Source organism: Zootoca vivipara, chromosome 6 (genome assembly GCF_965207765.1).
Source record: "Zootoca vivipara chromosome 6, rZooViv2.hap1.1, whole genome shotgun sequence".
NCBI classification, from domain to species: Eukaryota; Metazoa; Chordata; class Lepidosauria; order Squamata; family Lacertidae; genus Zootoca; species Zootoca vivipara.
The window spans coordinates 58,386,016-58,404,551 of NC_142589.1; the positions used below are offsets into that span (position 1 = coordinate 58,386,016).

An 18,536-nucleotide genomic window follows, 5' to 3' on the forward strand; every position below is an offset into this window, starting at 1 on the left:
CCCAAAATGGAGGCTCCCTGGCAGGCAGGAAATCCATGGGATTTCCGGGATTTTTCTCCATTCGGGAGAACAGCGGGAAACGGATTAAAATCCAGGAATTTCCCACGAAAAACGGGATACTTGGCAGCTAAGACTCAAGCAGAAGCTACGTCGGACATTCACCTTCTGAAAAACGTTTGCAAACCAGAACACTTACCAGTACTACCGGGTTTGCAGCGTTCGGGGGCTGATTTGTTCGACAACTAAGCCTTTCGAGAACCAAGGTACCACTGTAACCTATTGTCTGCAATATTATTTTGACATAAAATGACCAACCAGACACCTATGGTCAGCTCACAAGCAGGGCCTGAACACCACAGGTGCTGAAGCCACTCTATTCTCCCATCCCATCAGAATTCCGTCCTTTCTCATTATTTCCTTCTTATTTTTCCTGGCTTTCAAAAGTTTTCCCCTCCTCTTTGTATGTAGTTTCGGAGCAATTGGAAGGGACACTTTTTTATTTGATGAAAAAGAATGTTTGGTTTTAAAAAAAAATGTTTCCTGGATGTATGGCTTCAGGAAAAGAAATTTTTCCACATCGGTCTGAGAACAAATTGGTAGGCTTGTCTCATACATGTGTGTATATAAAACACTAAACCCATAAAAGAATTGCTTTCAGTTGCTTTCCAGAGCAGTAGCTGTATTGATTTGTTGTACCTTTTAAAAAAAAATCTATATTCTTTTGAAAGTTACCTGTGAAAGGCTTTACGGGCACAAGTAGTGCCCATGGGTCCTGGGTTGTTATCCCTGTGCTGGGATATGCAATAGCAAACCTTGCAGCTGCCAAATCTTCTGCATTGGCCAGGCCTGGTATAAATGCAAGTGCCATCCAGCTCTTGTATCTATATACCCATCACCTGGGCCGGCCCAGAGTGAGGCAGCTGGTAGGTGGGGGGTAGCAGTGACAGGCAGGGAATGATGATGATGATGGTACATATTGGAAAACAGAGCTGTATGTTCCATGTAGCCTGGTTTGTGGCTCCCTAAGCTAGCTTGCTGCCCTCACATGGAGAGGAGGATACTGCCCTATTGCCAGTATTGAAGTAAGATTCAGCTGCTACTGTGGCCAAAATTGGGGTGAGGAAATCAGTCTTGCCCTTTGCCTCGTCTACAGCCATACTACCCTGAATGAGCAATCTTTCCCTTTGCCTCAGGCAGCAAAGTGTCTTGAACCAACCCGGCTTGTCAGATTCCCGCTCCACCTCTTGTATCTTAGGAATTAGGCTCATGCCATAATATGGCTGCTTGAGCCCTTGAAACTTCACAACTGGCTGGGTTGTGTGGTCTGTGTGTGTGTTGATTGGTTTTAGTTTTCAGAACTGAATGGTGCTTGCTTTTATACCCTTGTTTGCAATGAATGGTGCTTTTCTTATTATTTTCAAAAGACCTTGCCTTTTGTGATGCTAAGAAAATAATAATGTTTTGTAGCATGACACAGCTCTATGAGGCAAAAGTGCCCGTAGGGAGAGGGAAAGGAGAGCTGGAAACAGTGGAGAAAGTGAGTGATGGGGGAGGGGGGTGCTGTAACAAAGAATCGCTACAGGAAAAAAATGTCTTCATAACAGGAAACGTCTCATAAAATACCTGCGGTTTGGCATGCATTGTTTGGCTGGCCAAAATATGCACCTGGCAGCTTTACCCTCCTATTAATGCTTCAGTCTGTCTGGTATTTCAATGGATCTCGAAATTACAGTGGTTGGGGGAGGTGGCAGCAAACAGGAAGAAAGGTTTGTAGGTCTCTGAAAGCAAAAAAAAAAAAAAAAATCCTGAAGAGGGAGGAGAAAAATAATAAGAGTACTGTAATAGTAATGAAGTTTACAAGATGGAATGGTGAAGGTATTTTGATCTAGGAAATGGCCTTTTGCAAGTTTCACCGAGGGAAGTGACAATAAACTGGGGGGGGGGTGTTTGAGTCTGAAAAGTAGCTTGTTTACATGAACTTTTTGACACCAGGTCCGTGTACTTGCCAAGATTCCCGCTCTGAGCAAAAGCCTGCCAGTTCAACATGGAGCTCATTTCTCTGCTGGTTTGAAATTGGATTTATTGACTCCACATTTACTTTGCCCCAGTTTCATCCAAAGCACTACAAAACATTTGGCCCCGCATTGTGTTTTCCCCCAAACAATTATATAAAAAAACTCCTTTGCCAGAGCTCATCTGTCTAGATCAAAGCAGTGTACAATGACCTTGGCTCCTCACCAAGCTTAGTGGTTTTAAATATATTTATCTACGTAAACAAACCACAAACAAGCCTAAAGTGATGTAAAGTTCATAAGAGACAAAAGAGAAAACAATTGTTCGTTAAAAATACTGAAGACACCAAAGGTCATCAAGAGCAAGAAATATTACTTAAAGCTGCAATCCAAAGAAGATTTACTAAAACTGCTTAGAAATTATTGGGGCTCAACTTCCCAATAAACAATGATTGCGCTGTAAGATGAGAAACCAAGTGCAGGCATTTTTTAAAAAGGAGCCCCCCCCCAAAAAAACCTTTAAATTTAAATGGTTTGCCGCAGTAATAAAGCAAAGCAGTCTGGAAATCTCTTGGAATGATGAACAGCCTGAATGGGAGCCACAACCAAGAATGCCATTTGTATCTCCAAGAAACTCAGTACCAAGTGATGATAACTGAAGAGAGCAGTCACTAATCTTATGGTGGAGTAGCACCATTTCTTTGCATTGGCACCTCTCCATGGAAACTACTGAACACTTCAGCTTGTATGAAATTAACACTGAAAAGCCTGCATAAGGAGCCACCTTATGAAATTACAAGTTCACACAAGTGAAACCTCCACAGAACTGCTAGCTGGAGGCTCTGAACACTAATGAGGTGGTTGCACAGGGCCTCCAGTTAGCAACTGTAAGAATCATAAAACGACATCAAAAGTTTTCTAGCAGAACACCCACTATCAAAGCAAGCATCCAAGGCAGCAGCTTCACTACCCTGACCATCAAGGCAGCTGAGGAATAAGTTTCTGCCCTGCAAAGAGTTTCTACTCTGCAATTATGTCCATAAAAGTTACTAGCTTAACTTCCATGTTCAAACTATCTTCTAGAAGCAAAAAGCTTCCCTGCAGAATCACCTAGATAGGTGGGTGTTGTTGTTTAGTCATGTCCGACTCTTCGTGACCCCATGGACCAGAGCATGCCAGGCCCTCCTGTCTTCCACTGCCTCATGCAGTTTGGTCAAACTCATGTTAGTAGCTTCGAGAACACTGTCCAACCACCTCATCTTCTATCGTCCCTTCTCCTTGTGCCCTCAATCTTTCCCAGCATCAGGGTCTTTTCCAGGGAGTCTTCTCTTCTCATGAGGTGGCCAAAGTGTTGGAGCCTCAGCTTCAGGATCTGTCCTTCCAGTGAGCACTCAGGGCTGATTTCCTTAAGAATGGATAGGTGGGTAGGTGTTTGCAATCATGCCCTTGGCATCCTCTTTCACTGTTGTACTCATCTGGTAGATAGGAACGCTCCCCTCAACATTCTGACTTAAATCTGCAACCTTGTACATAAAGGAGAGAGAATACTGCAAAGAGAGAGACCTGGCTGCTTGTTTTGATTTCCTTCCTCTTCCATTTTCCTTTTACAGCTCTAAATAGACTCCCGGACCAGCGAGGAGCATTAATTGCACCAGCCTCCATTTAGCCAGCATTTAGGAATTGCCACACTAGAGATGCAGATAACTTCGAACTTACTGGATTAGTAACGGGGACCTCATGCTCTCTAAAACATGATTGCTGCTATTGTGTATTTACACTTCTGCCACCATGCCTGCCTGTAACATGACAAACTGGGCATGATGTTTGCCTTTATTAAGATTCCAATCCAGGAATAATAATCTTATGTGGCCTTCTAGATGTTATTGGACTATAGCTTCCTTCATCCCTGACAGTTGTCCATGTTGGTCGGAGCTGATGGGAGTTGAAGTTCAGAAGAATCTGAAGAGCACGGGATCTCTAGCCCTGTTCTTAACCTATGAGCTGAGGTTAGATTTGTAAGACATACAACTCAAAAACACTAATGTACTGAAGTATGTGTTAGTATGTGAATCAGGACTGGCCTGGGACATTTTGCTGCTGGAGCCAAAATGCCCCACTGCCACCATCTCCTTCTCCACAGGCGCCCTTTGCTGCTACCATATGGGGGGGCAGCAGTAGTGGGGTATGGGTGTGGCAACAGTGGGGTGTAGCAGCAAGAGGAAGCAGGGCACACCCACATAGGAGATGGCAGTGGTGAGCTTCATGCTCCTCATTCGCAGATCTGCCACCTGAGGTGACTTCCTCACCTCACTTCATGAGCAGTAAAGTATGCAGCTTGAAGATCTGCTTAATAGTGCCTACTGAAAGTTTGCAAATGAACATCTCAGAAGCAGCTTCAGAAAAGCCTCAGGCAAGTTTCCAGGGAGACAGAAACCATAACTACATACTATGGATGTTGGTTGATTTTTTACAACTTTGACTGCCTTCGCTTCCCAAAAGAATTCAGGGAATTGTAGTTGGGTGAAGCTTGATCTGCTAAAGACAATAACCCCCTTTTTCAGAACAACAGTTCCCATGTTTCCCTGGGCAGAGGGAAAGGTTGCTTAACTGATTAAGTTTGTAATTGGGAGGGTATGAGTGAATATGTGAATGTGTCAATTTTAGTTTTGCTTTTTCTCGGTTTCTCATTTTTCCAATCTTAAATTCAGTTCTCAACATTTCCAAAGCAGTCTATTTTTTAAAAAAATGTCCTCATGAAAATTCACCAGCATTTTAGTGCAAATTTATCCTAATATACACATTTCCCCTAATATAATGGCGCTGTGGGTTAAACCACAGAGTCTAGGGCTTGCTGATCAGAAGGTCGTCGGTTTGAATCCCTGCAATGGGGTGAGCTCCCGTTTCTCGGTCCCAGCTCCTGCCCACCTAGCAGTTCGAAAGCACATCAAAGTGCAAGTAGATAAATAGGGACCGCTCCGGCGGGAAGGTAAACGGCGTTTCCGTGCGCTGCTCTGATTCGCCAGAAGCAGCTTTGTCATGCTGGCCACATGACCCGGAAGCTGTCTGTGGACAAGTGCCGGCTCCCTCGGCCTATAGAGCGAGATGAGTGCCGCAACCCCAGAGTCGGACACGACTGGACCTAATGGTCAGGGGCCCCTTTACCTAATGAATTTTCTATGTTATTTTCAGTAAGCTGTTCACTTATGCTCACTTTCCCCTAATATGTGCATTTTTGTGCGCGTCATTTCACTGGAGAACCCCCCTGCAATTCCAAGAAGGATGGCTATGTTTTAGTCAGTGTATTGTTTTGCAAAGTTCAAATTAGGTAGTTCGCTTTCGAATGGAAACTGAATTGAGTTGCTTGCCCCATCTGACCCAGAAATTTGCTCTAATTCAAGAAGTGTGACACTGAAGCTGTGTTCCAGTTGTTCAACACATGTTGTCAGCACATTAGTACCTCAGATGAGCTGGTCTTTGGGCTTAATTGTGCAATCATTGAAAACCTACAGCAAGCAGCTGCCGTGCCTTTTATGCCTCAGCGCTGGTCTGCTGTTTTAGGCCTCCAAAATGGAGCACATTTATTCTAAGCTGATGATAATTATTGCAATGCATCATCCCTGTAAAACAAGCTTCCCAAATGTCCAAAGAGATCTTGTGTTTAGCAGCGGACAGCAGCCAGAGAGGAGCGGTGAATGTTGGAGGGGGAGATTATATTCCCTCCAATGAGGAAGTGGAAAGAAGGCCCCCTTGTGTCAGAATTAATGAAGATTGATGTCCACTTCTACAGCTCCTTGAAGGAAATGCAGCCATTTCCTTCTGCACACTCCAGGTCTTTCACAGAGCATCAGCTATCAAAGCGTGCAGTTAAGGATAGTCAGGAATGGAGCATCAAGTATGACCTGTTCCAGATAATGATTTAGGCCAAATGCATTGCTGAAAGGTGAGAGCTGCTGCCTCTACTGTGACTGCAGTCAGGCTTGGAGCAGATAAGTTGTTTATGCCCTGGACTGGCTGCTTATAGTCATTCAGCGAAACTATATTGGTCTAAAAGCACATAGGGCCCCCACCCACTCTTGCTGAAGCTAAGCAGGTTAGGATCTGGTAATATACGCTACCTTGGGTTCCATTATGGAATAAAGGTAAAATATAAATGTATGAAAAGAAAGAAAAACAAAAAGCCCATAGTCCACTGGTGCATAACATGTTTCTAATGCAAAAGGGCCAAGATTCAGTTCTTGATATATCATCCATTGAAGGGTAGCAGTGGTGAGGAAGGCCCAAGACCCTGGAAAAGCAATGCCATTGTGGTTTAAATGTTCTGAATATGTTTATATTTTATTGCAAATTGTATTGCTTTAATATTTTGATGTTTGCTGCCCCCTGGGCTCTTTTGGGAGGAAGTATGGGATACAAATTTAATAAACAAATAATGAATCAAGCATTTCCCCTCAGCTGGGGTGTTTAGACTCAGTTGAACTGTAGAGTTGGAAGGGACCCCGAGGGTCATCTAGTCCAACCTACTGCAATGCAAGTATCCTGCCCACAGCCGTCCCTGGATGGGCTTGAACCACCAACCTTTTTGGTTAACAGCCAGATGCACTGACCCATTGTGCCACTGAGGACTCCCTCCCAAGATCTGGTAGCTGCAGTGGTGCGTCAGAGCAGGACTTTGCAGCCGACAGAGAAGCCCGATGCCCCACTCAGCAGAAATGAGCAGGAGGGGCCCCAGATGTACCAGGACTATACATTACCATTTAAAGGGAAGAGGCATAAGATCATTAAGTCAAGTGTCTGAAAAACTGCAGCACTGGGTAACTGGAGAACAGAAATCTCCAACTGTTTCCTAAGTATTAACTCCTACTTAGGAAACATCTACCAAGCGTCCTAGGTTATTAACTAGTAAATTGACCTAAGAACAGGCAGATCATTTAGCAGCCATAACAGTATGTTTAGGTATCTGTCATCATTACAAGCAAGAATGGAAAGAGAATCCTCCTGTACAGAACAATATTTTGGGCGCATGTTGCATCTGCTTGCAGCAGAATTCGTAATGTGTGAAGCAGCCTTCATTAATCCCAGGTCTCTCCCTTTTCTTCCACTACTTCATGTGAATGGCCTTGGAGCATCAAAGTTCGATACAGAGGAGAATCAGAGCTTAAAGGAGACATAAGCCCTAATTGTTGCAAGCTGCTCTGGAAGTCCTTGCACTGAAGAGCAAAATATCAAATAATTGCAATGACTAAGTAAAATAGAATTAGGCTCTCATTCTTCCATGTAAATAGACTGGTCTGATTCTATTCTAATATTTGGTGTTCAAGGGCTCATTTGGTTCTTTTTTTTTTAATAATGCCACTGGGAATGCCAATTTAGGAAGAAAACTATTCCCCTGTGCTGCTTTCCCAGAACTCGCTCTGTCTTCTGAATCTCACTGGAATCTAAAGTCTGGCTCGGGGAAAGCTCCATGAATAAACAACCCCAGTGTTCCCTTATGTTTCTAGAAATGGAATTCCTTTAAAAAAAGTAATTCCATTACTTTCTGAGTGAACCCACGACAGCCTCTCCCTGTTGGGTAACAGCTCACACAGATATTAAAAAATTGCCTTTGATTCATGTTTTGTGAACACTACTGAGGCAGGCAGCTCTTTCTCTTGTAGCCAACCATGGTGTATCTTGGGATGTCAATACAAGACCCAACAGGATCTCTCGCCTCTGAGAACATCTTACAGTTCAGTTTTGCAACATAATGATCTCTCTTTTGGTTCCTTCTAGGAGTATGACTCTATGATCTCGGTCTCCTGGCTTTTAGCAGATCTTCAAAAGGAGCAAAGATATGCTGTGAAACTGGACTTCAGGTTTCTGCAAAACATTTGCACTTGGTCTTGCCGCACCAAGACTCCAGGTAAGCCTGCTCAACTAGCTTGCTTTTTATTAAGAAGGAGCTATAGTTCAGGGGTGGAGAACATATTTCGCAAACAAAAGGTGTCAGGATCAGTCCCCAAAGTAGTAAAAACTGGACTAGAGGGCCTGCTTCAACTGTTTTACTCGTCATGGGAGGGACTAGAGCAAGAGGGGAGCTGCACATACAGCATACCTTAAAGCACATGACTTTGCCCGAAGAATCATGGGAACTGAAGTATTTTAAGAGTGCTGGGAAGTAGCTTTGTGGGGGTAAACTACAGTTCCCAGGATTCTTTGAGGGTAGCCATGTACAGTGTCTTCACAACCTAGAAGCCTTTGGCCCTGTAGTTGGACATCAGCCCAATTCACATTAGTCAAGGATGATGGAAATTGTAGTTCAACAGCTTCCAGAGGGCTGCAGGTTCCCCACCCTTGGACCACAGCTTGGTGGTAGAGCCACATGCCTTGCACATAAAAGTTACCAAATTTAATCCCTGGCATCTCCAGTTAAAAAGCTGTTAGAGAGTAGCTCTGAGGAAGCCCCTCATCTGAGATCATGGTGAGCTATTGCCAATCTGGCGTGCTCTGGTCTATGGGGTCATGAAGAGTCAGACATGACTAAACGACTAAACAACAACAACAACAACAACAAGCAACTTATTTCTATCATGCCTTTAAAAGCTCAAGATTTCATCACATTCTAGCATTGTAAATGGAGTGAAACCAAGGCAGGGAACACAGATAACAGGGACAAAACCTATGTGTATCAGAGCCAGCTCAATTCACAGTGTTTGCCATGACATTGTGTGGGACAATGAGCCGCAATTGGATACATGACTAGCAAAGAACATAACCTATTTCGTCCCCAAAACTGGATGCAACTGGGAGATTGTCCCTACCACCCTACTGAGGACCCTGATAGGAACAAAGGCCCATCTCGTCCAGCATCCTGTTCTCACATTGGCCAAGCAGCTGCCTCTGAGAAGTTTGCAAGCAGGACTTGTGTGTAGGAGCACTCTTTCCACTTGTGATTCTCAGCAGCGGGTATTCAGAGGCATACCACCTCAAATTCAGGAGACAGCACAGGATAGGTATGGCTAATGTCTTGTTTACACTGCTTCCCAAACCAGTAGTGGGATTGCAGACTAAATGGATGTGCAGACACAATCCAGGATGAGTGAGGCTTGGATAAGGAAGTTTAAGAACATAATGAAAAACCTGCTGGATTTATTATCTGTTGTCAGCAATATTTGGAAGATCCCGGGCTCTCTGCAGTAGCTGAAGGGGGAGGTGGGCAGAGCACTTACAAGCATTGGAAGAGACTGTGAATCTGTTGGAAAAGACAAGGGAAGCTAGCTATGCCAGGATCCGCTGCCTTAAGACACCTGGAGCGCCTTAAAACAGCAACGCACCACAGCTTCCCTTGCCCTGCACCTTTCTCAGTTGGCACATGGTCGCCAGTCAGTTGACCAGGAAGTAATGTGGCATTGAGACACAAAAGATTCCCCTCTCCTGGCCCCTGTAGCCCAACACCTCCTTTCCACAGTGGCCAACCAGATGCTTGCCTTACTATGCCCCCAGCAACTCATGTCCAGAGTCTGGCTGCCTCTGAACCTGAACAAACGTATTCTATAATAGTTGCAGATATTAGGGAGCATGCTCAGGAGGAGGCCATTTTTCACAGGCTCATTGGGGCTTTTAATAAACTGTCAGAACTTTACTGCAGCTGCGCATGAAAGTTCTCCCAGATATGCTTGGTCCTGGAAGAGCGCTGAAGTGCTTACCTCATGCACTGATACTCGTGCACTACACCCAGAGGACTCTGCTGCATTCCAAACAATTAACTCACTAAGCCTTGTGGAACACCATCAAAGGCAGAACATGGAATGTGGCGGACCGTTGCTTAGTGACCTGAGACATCATGGGTGGAAAGGTGTCTACTGTATTCATGCAGCATCCGATGGCTTATTTGGAGCAAGCCTGGGTGGTGCGTTATTTTTCATTGTGGTTGTGGTGTGATAAGGAAGAAGCACAGAGAAGGGCCATAGCTCTGTGGGAGAGCATCAGCCTTGCGTACAGGAGGCCCCATGTTTAATCCCCAACATCTGCAGGGTGGACTGGGAGTGACCCCTATCTGAAATCCTTGAGAGTTGCTCTCAATCATTGTAAACAGTACCGAGCTAGATGGACCAATGCTCTCTGTCTCAGCAGCTTCCTAGGCTCACTCTGCACAGGCTCTCGGGTACTCTTGTTATTGCTTCCAATTCTCCCCTGCCTCTTTTTGGGCTGAAACCTGGGGATGAACCCATTGCTTCTGATTCTGAAACTACTGTAGACACGAGATCGAACCATTGGTCATATCAAGTCTCGTTTTCATTGTAATTTCATATAGTCCCTATGATATCTGTGCATTGCACCATCATAATTGCAGCAGCATCCATGTGAAGTAGGTAGGGAAGGGCCATCCTGACGTACTACTTCTCAGGGAAGATGTGGGAATGTTCAGGGTGGCAGAGGAGGATATATTGTTTAGTAATATCTTTCATAACTTGCGTTAGCAAGTTCCTTTACTTAGCAAAGTGCATTCCCCTTTACACGGCAGAAAACTAGTTGCAAACTCATGTGAGTTTCTTAAGACAATTTGCAATTCAATCTGGCTTGTCCAGATTGAAATGTGTTCTAATATTTCCCTGGTAAGACCCCTTGAATCCCTCCTAAAAGAATAAAGACACTACAGTCTTATTCATAAGCAATAAAAAGAAAGTTTATTCACGATCAGGCAGAGCACAGTGTGATCCCTGAAGGCAAGCTTTAGGCTTAAAGTTACAAACTTATACTAACAGGTTTATCCCATAAGGGAGATGACCTGGGGGACTGCTTGGCTGGCAGCCAGCAGTTCATTCCAGGTAGTTCGCAGGACAAAAAGAAGATGGAAAAGAGAGAGAGTCGCAGCATTCCTTGTCCTTTTACCAGGTCTGGAAAGGTCACGCCCACCCACTAGTCACATGCAAGGAAGGCTGTTCCAGGCCAAGGGGAACAGGAAGTTCGACTGGCTGGACCAGACATTCCCTTGCATGTCCACTCTAGGAAAACAATGAGTGTTGTACTTGACTGCTCCCAGTGGATTACATCCCATATCTTCTTACTTTTTTTTCTGGCTTAATACTGATTCCTTTTCTCTAGGGTTAAAGGAACTCTGGGAAGTATATTAAGATCAGGGATCTCTAAAAAAGAGATTCTTAGCACCTTGCCAAGTTACAACTCCCAGGACTATTGGAGGGAAGACACAGCAGTTGCACTGGTATGAAGCCAATAGCAACTTGTAGCCAGGGCCGTCTCGAGCAGGTCGGGCGCCCTGGCGCTGAGGCGCGGAGGTCGCTCTGGCGCCCTCGCAGCACGCAGCACCCCCCCCCCGCCGGCCCCGCACCCTGGCGCCCCGCACCACTGGGAGTGCACCTAGAGCCTGCTTGTAGCATAGATAAGGGACATATGCTGCCCCCCTAAAAAAATTATTTGTGACCTACTCCTGCAGTACTGTTTTACAATTCAGACACCAGTTCCTGGCTTCCTTTATAATAGAATCATAGAACTGTAGAGCTGGATGGGACCATGGGGCTTATCTAGTCCAACCCCCTGCAATGCAGGAAACTTTTGCCCAACATGGGTCTCAAACCCATGACCCTGAGCTTAAGAGTATCATGCTCTACCAGCTGAGCTGTTCCAGCATGATCTTCCCCCCTTCATGCTAAATGGTAGGGCTGCCTCTCATTCCTCTGCAAACAAGTTATTCCTGTATTAGATTAGATTTATTATACCGCCCTTCATCAAATAATCTCAGGGCAGAGTATAGGTTTGTGCCAACCTCCAGGATGGTGTGGTGATTGGAATACCCCCTGCGCCACCTTTAACCCTGCCCATTCTGTCTTGTTTCCTCCTGTTTTCCCCCCTGAGCTGCTCTGTTTGCTGCCATAGAAAGTCTAAGAGCAATACTCAAGTATGCTTCTCCCCAAACAAAGGCCGAAGATGCTACAGATTTGCACAAAATTGCATATGGGTGAAAATTTAGAAATAATTGCAGCTTGATTCTCCTTGCTATAAGGGGCTTGATTTGAGGCATCAGGAAAGCCTCCCCCCCTTTCCTTTCAGAGTCTTTATAAAAGATCCACTATTCAATCACCCTCTGACCTGTTTGTTGGCAGCAATGGGATGCCATATTGCCGAACAGCAAAAGCAGTATACCGTAACCCTGAAATGAATTTTGACAGCTTGAGGTACAGCCAGTTTCCATAGTGGAAAAGTGTTTGCATTAAGTCCACTATGGCTTCTGGTTGGCATCCTCTTTTGCCTTTTCCCCTCCATCTGCTCTGAGAGACAAATTATTTGGAGCATATATAGTCGTATTGCTTCAAGTCAGTATTATTCCCTGAATACAGCGTACAGAGGTTGGATATCACTTTCCCAATCCCATGTTCATCGTCCTGCTCAGCTACGTGAAAAAGTGGATTACCTTTCATCTTAAAATGGCCTCACAAGACTGTCACAAGATTAAACTTAGAACGAACAGCATTTTCTGCCTTAAAAAGTATTGTAGAAATGAGTAAGACTCTTAACACAGAGCAGAGTTATCACAGGAGAAAGCAGCAATATCCAGCAATTAGAAGTTATATAAATGTGCCTTTTTCCTTTCGTTGTATCATGATCCATCTTTGTCTCCACCCAAAGCTGATAACAGAGAAATAATTTCAAAAACCCTTTTATGACCTCAACTTAAGATGAGTATCCTTTTGTATCTTGGAACAAAATGTCTTGGAACCAAATGTCATTAAAGCACACATGGCATTATTGCACTCAGCCCCCCCCCTCCACTCCACATCATTGGCTGTTGCTGGTGGGCTACTGGGAACAGACTGTGTGCAATGTTATGTCATGCAAAGATAGAATTTGTAGGTCAGCAGTGCCTTGAAAGTAATGTCCCCTTTCAGCTTACGCCAAGTCTTAAAAAGGTGGAACTAAGTAACAGTAACAACAATAGGGGCTGTTTAATGTCATAATGACAAACCAGCCCCTAAGGAACCAGTTGCTTTTACACCAGGGGCCTCATGCTCACCCATATCTCCTCATCACTGTAGGCAAAACACAAGGCATGGGGTGACTGAGCTAAGTTCCAAGACACAGGGTGAATATGTGGCCCTACAGTTGTTGTTGGACTCTGTTGTTGGACCCAATTGGTCCTGGATAGTATGGCCAATGACTAGGGATAATAGACGTTGGAGTCCAACAACACTGCAAGGGCCACATGTTCCCCATCCCTGCTTTTAAGGCTCCATTTTTCAAGAAAGGGACACATTCTGGGAGGGGGTGGACTGATCTAAGAAGGATAAAAGGCCTCCGTTGAGCTCCAGACTTCATTGGAGTAATCTGTCTGCTTGGAGCTATCCAAGGTCCTGCAACTCTAGCTTGGCCCCAACCTGCCTGCCTCCCTGACCAAAACATTGTCAGGCATTCCTTGCAGCCCATGACCACCGTTTGTGGTCTGGACCATTTGTGGACCATTTGTGGTCACCATACACTCACCAACATTGCAAGAAAGTCCAGGTGTGCATGAAAGCACACCCCATCCTTGCCTCTGCTCCTGCTGCTTCCTTTGCTGTTTCTCCTTGGGCAGAGAGATCACAATATGAGAAAGAAGAATTGCTAAAACCAACAGTGACAGATGAAGATGGCGCCTGCACTTGACTTCTCTCTGTTACACGCTTGGGCCAGAGCTTCTCCTCATGTAGCAGTTTCACTATGGGAAATCTTTATAGGTGGAAAGCATGTCCAGGTCTTCTAAGCTTGGCTACTATAAGAACAGAATGCTGGACTAGGTGGTTCTTTGGGCTGATCCAGCAGGGGCTTCTCTTGTGTTCTTACGCAGAGATCCCACCATGCAGAGGATTGCAACAGGATTGAAAACTACATGGTAGATCTGTCAGTGGGTCTCCCCATGTTTTTATTTTCTTTTTTTATCATATAATCTTTATTGATTTTATTAAATATATTTTCTTACATTTTATATTTTGTTTTACATTCCATAAATTATCTTGAGTTTCATATATTGATTCTTACATTTTCCTCTTATACCTGCTAGACATCCTATATATTTCACAAAATATAAACAATTCCCATTATCCCCTTGATCCCAACTATTTGACTTCCCTTCTTCTTTCTTCTGTTTTCTTTAGTCATCCTTATTGTTCGCGTTATAGTTGCCATCATTCCATTTGAGTTCTATGTTTCCTATTATTTACATTTTAATACTTAATATTTACATTTTTATGGAAGTTAATTTCTCCGTATTTATGTATTGACACGTATCTTCTTATATGGTTTGCATAGCCTACTATATACAATCCAATAAATCATACTTCCCTTCTTTTCTAATTTCCCTTTTTATATTCCGTTATGAGGTCTATATCGCATTTACTTGTAATTATATTATCCACACAATTTATCTATACAGTATACTTCATAAATTTGCTCCATTCTTTCAAAAAAGTTTCATTACCTTGGTATCTAATCCTTCCCGTTATTTTGACTATTTCCAAATATTCTAGCACTTTTTGCTGCCATTCCTCTATTGTTGGCATTTGTTTCTGTTTCCACATCCTTGCACGTAGCAGCCTCACCCCAGTTGTCACATACAGGAAAAAAATATAACCATTTTTCTCTATATCTTACCCAACCATTCCCAGGAGAAATGCCTCCAGTATTTTTTTTAAAGGTGTATCTTAATATTTTCTTCATTTCGTTGTAGATATTTTCCCAAAATATTTTAAGTTTATCACATTTCCATCACATGTGGATGAAGTCACCATCTTTTTCTCCACATTTCCAGCACTTTATGTCTTCTGTTCTGTACAATTTTACTAACTTGGTCAGGGTAAGATACCAACTTTTGAATAGGTTTTCCTTCAGAGTTACACATGCTGTAAATTTTATTCCTGTATTCCAAAGTTTATGCCATTTTTCAAACTCGATGTTATATCCTAAATCTATAGCCCAGTGTGTCATAACAGCTTTCACTTCCTCGTCCTTTGTATTCCATTCCAACACTGTATTCCATTCCAACGAACTGTCGGAGCCCATCCCAATCATAAAAGGTACAAGACAGGGATGCCCCCTGTTGCCCCTCCTTTTTATTTCAACTCTGAAAGTACTACTGCATAAGATCAGGGAATCAGCAAATATTCCAGGTACTAAGCATGGGACCAAGGAATACAAGGTTAAGGTCTTTGCTGATGACATAGTGGTAACTATACACGATCCTCAAACCTCATTAGTCAGAGCCTTGAAAGAAATGGAAGAATACGGAGCCTTAGCAGGTTTTAAAATAAATAAAAATAAGACAAAGATGATGATAAAAAAAACCTTGCTGAACCGCAAATTGACCAACTGCATAAGAAAACGGGTATTACAGCTCTAAAGAAAATAAAATATCTCGGTATCTGGCTAGCACTTAAAAACAATAACTTATTCAAAGATAATTATGAGCCAACCTGGAAGGAGGTGAGATCAAATCTAGAAATCTGGAATAGGTTGAAATTATCCTTCTGGGGCAGAATCGCCGCCATTAAAATGACAATACTTCCGAAAATGTTATTTTTGTTTCAAACTGTTCCTATTATTATGGGGCAATCTGTCTTCAAAGAATGGCAGAAAACAATATCCAGATTTGTATGGCAAGGCAAGAAGCCCAGGATTAAATATAAGCTTCTGACTGATAAAAGAGAACGGGGAGGTTTTTCCCTCCCCGACTTGAAATTATATTATGAAGTGACTGCAATAATTTGGATAAGAGACCGGTTAAAGTTAGAAAATATAGATATTCTTGACTTAGAGGGCTTTAGAAACATATTTGGGTGGCATGCGTACCTGTGGTACAATAAAGTGGAGGTACATAGAGACTTTCTAAACCACAATGTAATAAGACCACCCTATGAAGTTTGGACCAGGAATAAAGACTGGCTGGAAAGAAAAACTCCCTGCTGGTTGTCAACACAAGAAGTGTTCTCGGTAAAAAAAAAACCTTCTGACAGAGGACCTTCTGACAGAGGAGACCTTCTGACAGAGGAGAATAACACAGTTAAGATCAAGCCCTATGAGGAGCTAAAGGACAAACTAGCAGGGTGGTGGGAATATCATCAACTGTATAACATCTTTTCAGAAAGATAAAAAAATTAAAAGATTTCAGCATGCAAGTTCAGATCTGGAAAAAATGGTAATTCAAAATAGCACAAAGATGGTGGCTAAGGTTTACCATGTTTTTATTTTCATTTCAAAACAACTGTAGGTGGGACTCCAAATTTGATTGGAGAATCAGCCCTGCCTGGAGGTGTGTTCACTCTTTTACCATTTGCCATGTCAGGTGGTGTTAGCCCCACGCCAAGAGAAAACAGGGACAGTCTACATACCTATCCCTTTTCCCATGTGAGTTCAAATCCAGAATCCTTGTGTCTGCTTTAAAACCATCAAGATCTGACCGTAGCATGTAATTTGGCCCTGATTGAGCTCTGGTTGCTCCCTCAAGGCAGCTTTGTGGATTCTCAGTGCCTTGCCAACCAGTAAGCAATGGTCACTCAGATTTCTGCAGCTATTGCTGACACCCATTCGAGCATATTTTCAGAGTTATAAGGGCTAGAAGTGTGCTCCCCTTAAAAAAATAGAAGAGGAAGACACCTGAGATTTGAAGGAGGCTGATTTCTATGTCCATTGCCACATGTGGTGGCTTTTTCTGTATATCCATAGAACACAACAGCTCTCTCTGTCTGTCTGTCTGTCTGTCTGTCTATCTATCTATCTATCTATCTATCTATCTATCTATCTATCTATCTATCTATCTATCATCTATCTCAGGCATCCCCAAACTGCGGCCCTCCAGATGTTTTGGCCTACAACTCCCATGATCCCTAGCTAACAGGACGAGTGGTCAGGGATGATGGGAATTGTAGTCCAAAACATCTGGAGGGCCGAAGTCTGGGGATGGCTGATCTATCTATCTTCTATCTATCTGTCATCTTTGGCTTTAAAGAAATGTGCATTGTAGAGGTGTGCAAACTGAATATCCAGAGATTAGAAATCCTATTCAGGATGATTCCTTTCTCTAGTCAGACGCATCATTATTGCTGGTGAAGCCAGCCAGCCTTGTGGTGCAGCCACACACGAAGACCTAATTCCAGCGTCAGAAGAGAAATCATTTATCTGCCACAGAGTTTACAAGGCGAAGCTAAAGCTGAAGTGTGTGGTTAATGCCACACTTGCCTGTGCACAGAGAACCCCTTCAAAGTAATAAATTGACCACTTTGTCTCGGGATGGAGCTTGTTGATGTTTAGAGGGAATATGTAAGTGGGTGTATACGTCACAGCTTGGCAAAAGACAATCAAAGTATTCAGGCTGTGCGCAGGAGCCTTAGGAAGGAAAGTGGGAGAGTCTGGACTTGGAGAATGAAGCATTTCAAGACAGGCAGGTGAGTTAAAAGACGTGCTTCGGGATGGTTTGGGATTTATGTTTGCTGTTTTCCACAATAAAAGGAAAAGGGAGAAGGGACCTTCATCTTCTGCCCGTATGTGTTTCTCAGAAAAGGAGGGAGGGTGAACTGCAGATATATTTTTCTTGACTTTCCTTATTCATTTAGAGCATTCAAGGGAGCTGCTGTTACCACCAGGCTGGGCTAGAGCTCTCTAAATGCCCAGTTTGCAGGGAGAGGGAGAAACAAGAGCATGCAACTCTCAGAATGCAATTCTCACTCTGCTTGGAGCTCCTTTCTAGCTGTGTCTTTAAGGAATTGCATAACCTCTACCTTGTTTATTAATAGTAGTAAGCCAGTTGATGCATAAGTCAAAATTGAGCAGTATTGTCTCGTGATGAAGGATGTTGATGGAGGTGAAATGGGTGGAATCTTTTGAGTCAGTATGTGCAGAGGAAAACTTGCAGGGCTGTTATAACTGGGCCAAAGAGACATGATGGGGGCAGTCATGTTGGTGCGATCACCAAGTCTGCCCCATACAAGCACAAAAGGGTAGCATTAGCAAATTTGCATTACTCCAAAAATACCTTGGAGGAAGAAATCATAAGGAGAAAGGAATCCAATGGATGCCCAGTAGGCATCAAAGACTGACTGTTGGAGAGGAGATAAAAAAAACTGGGGAAGGGAATAAAGGAATGGAATAACATGGAAAAGGGTGTGACTGGCTGGCTGGCTGGCATTCTGAACAGGAACACTTCATGCTGCAACATTTTGTTGCAAGTCCCACTTGTTCATGTATAAAGCTAGGCATGGTTGGTGTGGGTGCTTTTAACAGCAGAAATTGTGTGTGGATGAGGGATGCTGAATTTGCCCCTGGCCTAACACCCACACTCTCTTCCCACAACTCGCAACCCATTCTGATACAAGGAGTGAGCCAGGCCAAGGGACAAATGCCTGGGATGATGCTAAGGAAGAATTCTTCTACCTTTATCCACACCCTCTTTTTTAATGTTGCAAACACCCCTTTTAAAACATGTGACTGGAGAAGACTTAATGATTGAACAACATTGCGTTTAATTTGGCCCTGAGAATGTGAAAGTTACAACACATGCCAGATGTG

At 43.5% G+C, this 18,536-nt stretch overlaps 1 protein-coding gene across 7 annotated transcripts in view; it reads left to right on the plus strand.

Annotated features, from left to right (window-relative positions):
- COL8A2 (collagen type VIII alpha 2 chain) overlaps positions 1 to 18,536 on the plus strand; it is a 143,878-nt gene that overhangs the window by 94,203 nt on the left and 31,139 nt on the right. For 6 of the 7 annotated variants that reach the window (XM_088672284.1, XM_088672285.1, XM_088672287.1 and 3 more), the window contains one exon: positions 7,782 to 7,911. Coding sequence is in view for 1 of the 7 variants with exons in the window: in XM_035117429.3 (XP_034973320.1) it covers positions 17,394 to 17,416 (23 nt within the window). In the remaining 6 variants the exon portion in view is untranslated. Of the gene's footprint in view, positions 1 to 7,781; positions 7,912 to 17,330; positions 17,417 to 18,536 lie in introns of those variants that run through there. The other variant, XM_035117429.3, reaches the window with a different exon arrangement.